The 12,691-nt window shown below is 36.6% G+C and overlaps 1 protein-coding gene across 1 annotated transcript in view; it reads right to left on the bottom strand.

The window, feature by feature from the left end:
• The window catches only part of PLCH2 (phospholipase C eta 2), a 95,414-nt gene that overhangs the window by 48,178 nt on the left and 34,545 nt on the right, over positions 1-12,691 (bottom strand). The window contains 1 exon segment of the mRNA XM_062593243.1: positions 636-782. Coding sequence (XP_062449227.1) covers positions 636-782 — 147 coding nt within the window.

Genomic DNA, 12,691 nt, shown 5'->3' with positions numbered 1-12,691 from the left:
TGCTTCTCAAACACTTATATTTTCTTTGGAGTGTACAGGCTAATATAAGGAAATAATTGCAAATAAGCTGAAAACTACTGCAATTTCCTTCTTTTGCAGTTGGAATAGGGAAAGCAAATCTCTACATTACGAAATAGCATAATTGATTGTGAAGTGTCCTTTATTTTTATTATTATTATTTCAAGAGCATAAGGGATGGCTTAAAATGATCTGAGCTGATCTACATTTGACTTATTTGTATGCTTTTGACAGTTACAAAAAAATATACATGGTAAATTACTCTTCAGTCATACAGTAACTAATAATCTATGCAACAGGGATGGAAAGGTGAAAGATAATCTTGTAGAGACAATTTCAAAAAGGGCCCCAAACTGAGATTGTAAGGTGTCAAATTCACACAGAGTTTTTCCACAACTCATTTCCAAGTTATTACACTATTGTAGCCTGCATAGCTGGCAGCAACTTAATCTTTATAAACTACTAATCTTCATAAAATCGTATATTGCCCTTAAGTTCAACATTAATATTCCTTTTAGTCACCTGCATATGGAAATGAAATCCATCATGCTGACTTGTTAAAAAAAGGGCAAGACGCTAGGATGGACCAGAAAAAAGGCTCTGCAGTTTACACTCACTTTTTGCTTTCTCATTCTTTCGAGATGGTCTCCAGCGAATACACGACTTGTGCTCATCCAAGTAATAAAAGCGTACCAGGCCTTTGGAACTGCCACGGAGTTTGATCATCTGTGTACCAGCTTGCATAGAACTCATACATTTTTCCACTGAAGAAAGAAATAAGGTGACGTCAATAAGCCAGACTTTGCTCCTTTTCAAATTGCCTTTACAGAAAGAAGACATATTAAGCAGGCACCAAATTAACAATACATGACAAAGAGTAAGATAAGATTTTCTGTGCTAATGTATGAGATCAGGTTACTCAATCACAGAGTCAGGAAGACCAGGCAACTGTGAACCCTTGTCTGTAACTGTGAAAATTTCCATTCCCATATTAAAGTACAAAACTTTCATATGTTGGAATTTGGTCAAGACACATAGGATTCCCAAGACTATTTTGAGTGCTTAATTTGAGCTCCTGCGATATGTAGAACTCATACTGCCTCTTAACACAGAATTAAATTTCACCTGAATGCTCAGATCCTTGGCCAGTGAAAACTAGTACAATTCCACCATATCAGAAGAGTTCTGATTTATGCCTCAACTACTTGCCTCTCAAACTTCCATGAACCTTGTGGCATAACTGCAATATGTTTTTTCCATATTCCGGTTTGTAAATCTGTAGTTCTGTCAACAGTATCACTATTTAGAAGTGCAGCTGATTTCTATCAACTAGTTTAGCTACCTACCTGTCCAGAATCCAATTCCAAAAATGTTTAATTACCTGACTTGGTCATCAAAAATATTCCAGGAACTCTACAAATAATTCAAATGCTTTTAAGTACAAACTACTGTGGAGTTAAATTATTTTCACTGCAGAGAGAAGCTTTAAAAAGCTTTAAAATCTGATGTTAAAAAACAAGAAGGTTATTATAACACAGTGCATAACTTTATTAATTTTTGAGGCAATTGCAAAGATGAAGCCATCTTCAAAGGCTGCATTCTTACAAGAAGGAACACAATTAAGGTGCATGACATGGTAATGTTATCCCACAATACTTAGGAAAACATATGCAAAAAAAATCCTCAAAGTAGAAGGAAGCAATTTTTCATTTTGCGTTCTCTAGTGTAAATAATATGTTGCTGTGTTTAAAAAGAAGATTCTAAACTTTTCTTCTTGGGAAAAGGCTGAAAGAATAATACAGAGCATATACTATTTGCATTGATGAATGTATTCATAGAATCACAGAATTGGTAAGGTTGGAAGGGACCTCTGGAGATCATCTAGTCCAACCCCCCTGCTCAAGTAGGGTCACCTAGAACATGTTAGACAGGGTTGCATCCAGGCGGGCTATGAATATCTCCAGAGAAGGAGACTCCACAACCTTTCTGGGCAACACGTGCCAGTGCTCTGTCACTCTCACACTGAAGAAATTCCTCCTCAGGCAGAACTTCTTGAATTCCTTACTTCCTTATTGTGGAAGGCACTCAAGATACTACAAGGATATAGAGGTATATGAAAAAAAAATAGTATTCTCTTTCTGTCCTATAACATGTATTACGAATAAATCTTCACATATGCTTTAACATGGTCTGAAATATGAAAGAGTTAAATATAGTTCTTTATGACTGAGTCAGAAATATCATTAAATGCTAAAATAGTTGTATTTGTAACCCATAACCTGGGGTTGCAGAAGACCTGCCACTTTCCCCTAAGCAGCTCAAGTTCAGAAGCCCAGTTCCATGAATACTTACCCAGATTAGATACTCTCAGCAGGTGAAAAATCCTAATAAGCAAACCTAGAAAAACACCTCTACCTACTTGCAATTGCAAGATTGGGTCCTAAAATGGCTACTGGACCAATAAAATAATAATTTTTGCCTTCAGTCCTAAATCAGAAACATTTAGTCACAGACTTGTGTTCCTGGCTTGACCTCAGACCTGCCTCATCATTATAGGTTTGTCTGGGGATCTGGACTCTTGGCTGAACCTATTTACCATCACGAGACATTCTCTGCTTGCCTTACTCAAGTGTTGCAGAACTGCATCTCTGGGCTGGTAAAGCTACTGCTTCTGCCTGCCTTGCTATCACACAGGGCTCCTGCCTCCTCCTAAGAGCAGCTCGTCCCTGCTGCTCTCTGACACTGATACCAGGGCACCAGACAAAACACTTAAGGCCATAAGGAACTGAACTTTAGGACATTAACAAGAAGGGTAGAAATTTGCCTGGACTGTTGTCATAAATGATAGCAAACATATTACCATAAGGTGTTCTACAAACAGGGGAAGGAGAATGCAAAACAGATGCTCAAGTGGGAACAGTGGGCACAAGAATATAGTACACATTGTTCTCCTACATTTTTCTAACAGATTTCTAATGAATTCAAATCAGAAGGTGTTCTTTTGAAACTGAGCTAATGCAAGGAACTAAGCTTGACATCAGTTTCAAATCATTAGAGGCTAGCTATTTCACAGGAAGGAAGGTAGGACTCCCACATTTTTGCATTGCTCTCATTTACTTCCCATAATGACAGAGCTTAGCCTGTAACTTAATTCTGTGGCTTGTCTGCTTGGCTTGCATAAGTAAAATTAAAACTTTACCTTTGTCCAATAATTTTACATAGCTTTTCCAGACATAGAAATGAGAAATGTAAATCACTACACTGAATCTGGATAGAAGGATGAAAACTAATAAGTATATAACATATTCTAGTGAGTTCAGATTGATTTATAAATTACAGAAAATTCAGAGGTTAAGGTAGAGATATTGTCCTTAAAAACCAATCGTGTATACAGCTTACAGCGTCTAATCTAATACACTCATTCCATGTGTTTCAAGATGTACACAATTCCTTGAGGTGATTCAAATCTGAGGGGCAAATGCAAAAATATCAAAGAGAAGCAAGGCAGAGTAAAAAGAAATGGAAAAAATCTTGGAAGTTCCTCTGCCTTAGGGCTCATAATCACACAAGTTCAATTTATTTACTCAGGCAAAGAAGATTCACCAAAATAGATTAGTTTGAAAGCCAATCACCAATAATAAAAGACTTAAACCCACAATTTTGTAGAATACGCTGTTCATGTTACTAAAATATTTACAGAGAGAAGGTATTAAATTAAGAGCAGGATAATTCCTTGTGTGGTATTTTATTTCTTAATGCCGATCTCTTGGCTTTAATCAAAGATGCTTTCAGATGAAATCATGTGGTCTCCAGGTAAGAGTCATAAAAGCAAATGATGTGCCACAGCTTAGAAGCATTACAGCAATTCACTGCAGCATCATATCCAAGGTAGATTCAAAACTCAGTTCAACCACTTCCCAGGATAGTACAGTATTTTCAATATCTACTTTCATTCCAATTCAGAAGAAAGGTAAGTATTTTTCAAATTTACTGTGAGATATTAATTATGGAAAGCTTGAAATTATTTTAATTTTACAGTATCTACGGGTTTTGACATTTTTGTCAAAATAGCTAATAAAAAAAGGTTTCTATTAGCACTAATCATACGGACTTCAAAACACTTTAAATTTCCAACTTCCTCTCAGGATACAGTGAATACTATCAATATTTATTTTGTTTATTGTAAATAAAAATTTTATAGAAGTGACTAAGACAACATCTGTTACAAAACAGAAAAAACACAGCAGAAGCATCAAAATCAGAGTACACATTATGCAACATACATGCTTTGATTTTCTTTCCTTGCTCTCCTCCACAAGATTGCTTACCCAAACCTACAGAGCACACAGGACATGAACAGCCACTCTGCTGACAATTCCAACTGATCTGAAACATTGCACCGCTCTTTTGATGATTCAGTGTACAATTGCAGTTACTTTTTGCAGAAACAAATCTGAGTTCAGGTTTTTCTCGATGTACCTGAAAGTTCAATGGTCAGACCGTACCAAATATTTGTTTTAAGTATCTGTGATTATCATTGTGGTTTTGGTGACAGAAGGAAAGGAAATCACAAGAATTTTTTTCATTCTTGTGTTAGGAGAACAATAACAGCTTTTCAGGTTTCTACATAGATGGCAGAAAGTACAATCTTTAAGGTATGCAGAGGAGTTAGTTAGAGGCAGCGTAGGTAGAGGCAGTAACACAAAGCAGGAGGTCGAAACGGAGAGAGGAAAAAAAGTGCACCTCCGCATCTCTACATATGTATGAGTACTGAAAAATACACCCATTCCTGTTTACATCACTGAAAGTTTAGAGCACTAGAGAGACTGACGGGAACAGTTGTGAATAAAATCACAGTGGTACTTCCATCAAACTGAAAATTACATCTTTTTTTCTGAAAACTTTCAGAGCATATAAATAGAACACTGATGAGAAGTCAAGTATAACTGTTTGCTTTACTTTTGTTCAGCTACCTTCTCTAAGGGTTTATTCCTGTAGTTCAGATAAAAATCTCTCAGCGTTGCAATGAATTGTTTTTTGGTAGAAATGGCTAGTAACTATTTTTTTTTTTTAATCTTTCCTTCTTGGTTAAATAACATGTTGCACTTCAGTGGTGCCTTTTTACAAAAATTCAGCAGAGGTTCAACTTCCTTTTGATATAATGTGTAATTCTAATTTGTATCTGGATAAAATACAGACATGGAGAGTAGATGGAACCTCTGTACTGCACCAATTGGCAAAAACAATGCTATAGCATAGCAGGAAACAGAAACACAGAACTCGTTCCTGTGTTCTTCCTAAATCATGCCAGACTAATGCAGCAAAGTGACTCAGGGTAGTCATTCATAGTTTATATTAACATTTATAGTTACTATAAAGAGCATTATGGTTACAATAAGTAACAAAAGTACGCAGATAAGGGACCTCCATACCTGTCATACATTCAGCACTGCAAATCCCCACAAGCAGTAATTGCCACATTTTTAAAAAGTCTCACCAGAAATGGGTTTTCAGCTACAGTTGGCTCATCAATAGACAAATCAAAGAACTGTCAGGGTACAATTATACCTGTCAGGAATATCAGTCTCAGCTTACACAGGAGGCATCTGATATTTTAAAAATGAATAAAACCAGCTCAGTGTGATGAGAATTCTGTTCAGCTCAAAAGTCTTGGAATTAGAAGGCATTTTGAGAATGCTGCACATGAACTGCACAATTGATTTCTGTGAGCCTGAAGAATCTCCGTGACAGTTTGCCATACAACTCTCATAATAAAAGCTCCCAGAATGCCACCTCTGGCCCCAAAGACATTCCATCAATAATATTCACGGACTACCACAGAAGCTCTAACATTCACTGTTGCCTGTAAAAAAGCTGGTTTTGCTTCTCAGATACCTATGCTAATGCAGTGTGTTTGTAGAAATTCCAATTTGACATATTGCCTTAGGAATCAAACATACTGCTATTAATAATCGCTGTTACCTACAGAATCTAGTGTTCGGTGGCTCACAAGGGGGGCAAACAGTGTATTTAGAGTACATTCTTCCTCTTACAACATGAAGTCAGAGACGGAGATCTCAGTACAGTTTTCTCTTACATAAAACCTGGATTGTTCTCTGCTAGGTGGATTCTGCTCCCCGCCACCCCTAAGAAAGTTTGCATCTTACCAATATGACCAATTTTCCATCTTGGAGAAGCTACGATGCTGCCACCAACCCAGAAAAACTCTTCAGCCAGGCAGGCAACTGAAAACTTATTTTGAAGCAAGGGAGATTTTGAGGCATCCATGTCTGAGATAAATGGCAGCTTTAGAACTCAACACAAGTTCTGCAGGCCTTACCAGTGATCAAGATTCTGTAGACACAAATTTTCAACTTAATAGCATAGAAAATTTGTTAGGAAAAAAACTCTTTAAGATATTTGATGATTTCAAAAATCCAGTAGTATTTTTCAGGTTGTTACAGAGCAGTTTCACAGTAAATTTAAGTCTTCTTCCACATCCAGATTTAAACTATAAAAATACCAGCAAAATCCTTTTTATTCTGTGACATACCAATGTTTCTATTTTGGAGGATGAGATGAGTTACAGTTCAACATCTTCAAGACGATACATGAGGGACACTGTTAGTCCTATGAGGCAAGACAGCATTTAGGTGAATCTATTTCTGGTATAGAGACCTCCAGATGATATTCTTTTTCCTTTGCTACATCATCAGCTGCCGAGCAGCCACCAATTCATTATATCAATTCACATTTGGATTCTGCATGCTGCTTCCTCCTTCTGACAACCACTGTTACGCAGGGGTACTCCTTGCATATATTTGATTCCTAACAGATTCGCAAGTCCCGCTCTTCCTGAGGGTTCTCCTTGCTCTTCAAAAACCATCAATATTATCTCTTGCTGTAAACAAGCGCAAAGATAAGAGTACAGCCCATTCCCATCTCCACCCTCCTGAGTCACCTTTGCCTTTCACCGCAAATCCATGTAGGTTTTCACTCTCATTCCAGGTCTGTAAAAAAGGGATGTTTTCTTCTTATAAGGCTCTTCAAAAAATCATTGTTCACATTTTCACCTTTTCTCAGAAGATTCTCCTCAGTATTTTCATAGGCATCTCCGATGAAAGAAAGATTATTTCTCTCCAGGCAGAAAAAAAATAGATACAATGCAAACACAGCAACACATGTTTGCTTGAAATCCTAAATCCACCATAAGCACTAATCCTAAAGCTGTAGTTCTGGCCTATCCAGTCAAGGGATTTAGGTGACACATGTTATGGCCGTAGAAAATAAGAAGGTTAAAAAACAACAAAAAGACCCACCTATTTTCCACCAAAATTAGCAGCCTCTTTCAATCTCACAGCTCATTTAGAGGCAGGCAAGATGCTTGCTTAGGATACAAGCCAGCCAGTCACACCTTACAGAGCAAGTGCTGTTCATAGAAACCTGAAGCATTTAGAGTGCTTGAAAACTAGAAGAGATCAAAGCAGGAAAGTATTAATTTTTAAAAAGTATGAAGTCACTATCTCACTCTCTTCAAAACGCACCCAGTATACAGAAATGTGTAAATCTATCATTTATGTTATCACAGTCTCCGAATCTACAGTAAATTTGGGGTATAATGTGCAGTTGCTCTTGCTATCTTTGATCCATACAAGCACCCTAACATGTCTCTAGGTTGATGAATTAAACATAAATTGTCCACATAAAGACACATTCATTAAATACATCCAATTTCTCCTTTCACAGTTTGAAAGAGCTTTAATTTTAGAAATAATTGGCTCTCAAATAGCAATCATTTACTTACCATCTATGTCTAGAGCTCTTATATTAGACTGGCCTCAGAGGTGAGCCATAGAGTTACTCTAAAGAAAAAACAAGCTGAATCTAGGCTAAGAGTCAACAATAGCAATGTGCCTCTTGCCACTTTCTGCTACTTGCACAAACACTTTAGCAATAGCCTTCCGTTCTCTTACTGCATTTTTCAATAGTAATTTAGTGAGATGACTGCAAACTACTTAGTCTTCTGTCATGAGAGAAAGCGTGAATTCTTCTATAAAATGCTAAATCTACAGCCATACAACAGAAAGCTGTTACACAGCAGGCAAGAACGTATTAAGTATGGTCTAAAGAGGCTAACCTTTTTTTGTGGAAAGCATGATCTTGCATAGGCCAAAATCAGACTAGAGAAATTTAAGCTTAATTACCTGCTCTACCACACACTTCCATGAATTTCTTGAATAAATCAGTAAACACCTTTGTGAGTAATATCCCTGCTATAGATACAAGATTTTTGTGGCTTAAAATGGGGAGAACAACATTGTTGTACCTCACAAAGGAGATGTAACTAAGCTCCATCACTCAAATCTAAGACAGAGTTACTGTAAACATTTGCAGTAAACCAAAAGGATTGTGGTTGTTCAGCTGCTATTTCCATCCTGATGGCACTTTTGTTCTCTAGCAGCACTAATCTAAAGGATTGCTTGCAGTCTTCCAGGTTATACATGCAACAAAATCTTAGTAGCTGGCTCTCTGTGTGCCAGGCATCAAAAGATTCTGTCTTAAAAATTCAGTATTAATTCTGCAAGGATATCCTAGATTCTGCATTAATCATTTATGTGATATAAATTGGAGACAAATGAAAGGGAGAAGAAGAGTGAAAAATAATTTTTATTGCAGCTATGTCCAAGGTATGTTCACAAGTCAGAGTTAGAATTCCACACAAGTAGGACTTTGAATATGGACTATTTTTTATCCTAGAACAGAGAAATGTCAGTGATTTATAACACTAGAAAAGAAGAACTATTTTGATGTTCAAGTTAAAACTAGATTTGTAGGCAAAGACCCAGTCAAGAGGAAAGCTTTTATCATTTCCTTTTAGTTGACACTATCGATCACTCTTTCAGGCCTCTTCAGAAGAGGATAACATAATCAGAGAAAATAATTAACATATTTCAAAAAGCCCCTTTATTTTTCTGATCATGACTGGATACTCGGCAACTGCATGGTGAAGAAACAAGAAATAACAAAGGGTTAAATGTGACACACTCCCTCTTCCAAGTGTTTTCCTTAAGCATATTGAGCTGAAGTACTTAGGATATAAGCCTATTGAAATGGGTTTCTATTCTAGCCTCACTTGACATCCTTAGAAAAATTCTGCTCATCTGACACAACATACAGATTAAAGACCTCTTTCTATGGCACTTCAGAAGTTTCTGATTATTCTCTGAGGGTACCAAAGGCTTTTCTTGCCACAGAAAGATTTTGAAAAACAACAGTGCTCAAGTTTGCAGGCTGGTATATGGCTTAACCAAAAGGAGAACTCAGAATACTTGAAGAATAATGTTGGGCTGTTGAAATTCTTGTTAGAGAAGACATCTACTTTAAGAGTAGAAAAAAAAAGATAAAAGATACAGGAGCACAACATACATACAAAGGAGTCAACAAAATTCTTAATGTCTTCTGGCATACTGCCATTTAGCTGTACCAAGATACACCACTTCAGCTGTAGCTACAACGTATGTTATCATAAAGACATACAGTATCACTCTCTTACATTCCCTTTGGAGAAATTAGCAATAAAGCATTATAAGTTACTGCACTCGCCCCAACACACACGCGCACATGCACACACACACTTACTCGTTTGAAAAGTTGCACATCAATGTACTTTAAGCTATAAGCACCAGTCAAAAAAAACCTGGAAATACTACAGAAATTACAGCTACAGCAGGTTATAAGCATCTTAGATATCTCAGCCTAAGAACTTCATATGAGCTAGTTTGCCTGTCACTAACCATTGAAAGATTGGATGCTGAGGAGGTGTTTCCAAACAGAAATAAAAAAAAACAACCAAAATAAACAAAAAAATCTGGTTGAAATGCACTTAGCTAAATACAATTTAGAAACACATCTGAATTATGGTAAATGTTCAAAACCCAGCATGAACATGAACATCAGCAGCAGGAGCACAAAAGGATTGACCTGATAAATAAAGTCATGATGCTAGTTCGATATGTCTAAATGTGTGATTGATGTCTCTTCTCTCATAAGAAATGCTGCCTATTCCTAAGGGCCTATAGCAATACTGTCTAGACAGTAAGTTTCAGTTTCTCCTCTGCTGGAGCCAATTGCCTTTACGTTTCCATGGCTTTCTATGTTCTTTTAGGTGCTATGCATCTGTATGCACTAGCTGGCTATGCTTCTGGTTCGACCATTTCACAAGAAGAGGGATATGGTGAGTACATAATGATGCAGTATAGACAGCATTTGTGTATTTTCTGTTTTTTATGACAACTAAAAGCTTCTACAGTAGTTATATTAAGAATTCACTAGAACCACCACTTTTAAATGTTTTTTGCTAACTCCTAAGGAAGGAAAATGCTCAGATACATGCAGGATTATAACCAAGCTCCCTGCACTCACTCAAATGGTAATTGACAGGCTCAAAAGGCCTGTGGACCACAAGGATGACCAGCTGGACCACAACATTATCCCAACTGCTTATAAGCTGCCTTTTCCTTAATTCTAACATAACCATTCTAATGACCTTTGCCATGGATACAGTCAGAGCTGTAGTCTACTACACACAGCTTGACCATCTGGCCAGTAACTCTAAGCACACTAATCCTCACTCAAGATTAAAGCTGCACATCTTCCCCATGGCAGGTAGGACCCATGCTGTTTACTAGCTTCTGTTTCTCACTGAGTATGATCCAAAGTTTAACGTTTTTACATTTGCTCAAAACAGACCTAAATGATTCAGTTTTCTTGAAACATATATCCCTTTAGTGTGCATCAGTTTACAAGGCCACTGGTTCTATTTGGAGAAATATCAGCAGCTACAACATGAAATGTTGAGTTCTGCCCTTTCAGAATTGGAATTCACTATAAGGAAGCCTTGAGAGAGCCACTTTAGCTAAGAAACTGCAAATATGACCACTTCTAAGGCCTTCCGATGCTGGTTAAGAATCCAAAGTAACTTTTAAGTTACTTTACTCACATGAATAAACATTTGTGGAATTGGGACCTATTAGCAAGAACAGTCTTAACATAATAACAACAATTGGTTTGCTTCCTACTATGATGTTCATGCCTCTGGGGTTTTCCGAAAATTTGATGCAATTATTTTAATTTAATGAGTACTAGGCTTTCTTTTGAGTCTTCAAGTAGGTTGTCAAGGTCCTTAAGGAAGGCTGTTTAATAAATGTATTAAGATTTTGATTCACATTTTACCAATGAAACATTAAGGTCTACAATGGATTTATCTCTAAGCTATCAAATCAGAAACCCTCACTCTCCATCTTCCCCACACAAATGGGACACACAAGACTTGGAATTTTTGACATCTTCATCAAATTCTGTTCTCATGATAGAAATATTACTATCCCTTTTCCATTTAAAACATGCACCATCTTTGAAATATTTATACAGCTTTGCCTTCTATGATTAAAAATTAAAATAACCTACTAATGAACCCTATTAAAAATTCTGATGTTAGTTTTTGCAAAGGAAATTCAATTTAAGGTATCTTTAGCAAAAAGATTTAAAAATTATGTTAGCAGCTTTGCAAGAAAAAAAATCGCAGCAAAATCCTGCATGTATAAAGATGTCAGTCTAAAATAAAGATTTTAAGTTTCTTCCAAAGAGAAACTATATAAATGCTGCTTTAAGGTCACCTCATTTCCAGCCTCTGAACTTGTATAAGAAAATATCCATATACTCTTATTGAAGTAAGAGCTTAAACTCTTTACATTTAAAGATCTTTCAGTACTTTACCATCTGTTCAGTGACACGGGTCATAAACAGTGAAAGGGAGATTAAGACAGGTTGGGAGGGAAGAAATCCATCAATATTATTGAATGACTTTGATGAAAACACCTTCAGGAATTTAAAACAAAACTGGTGTAGAAAAACAAGGCAGATTGAAAGAGCTTAAGAAAAGCTCTGAAATGCAGTACACTGGTCTATCATCATCACAAACTGATTTTTACTCTCAACCTTTGCTTACGTATTTGGTGTGAAATTCAATCTCTTCTACCCGTAAAAAAATCAGAATACTTCTAGACCTTCCTTTTGTGCCATATACTTTTAAAATATATGACAGACGCCTCATGTTTATTTCTTCAAATATAGACCAGTTTTGCAAAACACAGACAAAAATAGGGTCATATTGTCTCCAGGAGAAACTCAATGTCTGTCTTCATTCAGCACACTCCTCAGCTCCTGTGTTATCCCAGAGATAACCTTATGAGGGTTTACTACAAATCTAGAGACAACACTGACACAAACAAGAAACTGCCAGGCACTTAGTTACAGGAGTTATTTTAGTGAGAGAAAGCTGACAGGTGAGAGTGCACAACCTTCCTTGGAGCAGCAGTTTAGTCCCTTTTGTCTTTGAAAACTAGCTGCATTTGTGAACTTACCTCCCATTCTTCACAGTATACTACAGATCAGTAATTACTGCATAGTATATTCAGCAGCTTCAGACTAAGATCCCACAGGTAAAGAAAGTACTTAATCAAACAGGCAACAAATAATGTTACTAAAAAACAAAAGCAAAATACAGAGGAAACCAAAGAGGTTATACTGGTTAATTCCTTGTTAGAATAAGGGAGAATACTACCTCAAACATTCACATGTATCGAGAGATAGGAAGCCAAAATTTTCATATGAA

This window comes from Rhea pennata, chromosome 22 (assembly GCF_028389875.1).
Source record: "Rhea pennata isolate bPtePen1 chromosome 22, bPtePen1.pri, whole genome shotgun sequence".
Taxonomy (NCBI): domain Eukaryota; kingdom Metazoa; phylum Chordata; class Aves; order Rheiformes; family Rheidae; genus Rhea; species Rhea pennata.
Note: the sequence above shows the minus strand (reverse complement) of the source record. Positions and strands in the feature narration are given on the sequence as shown.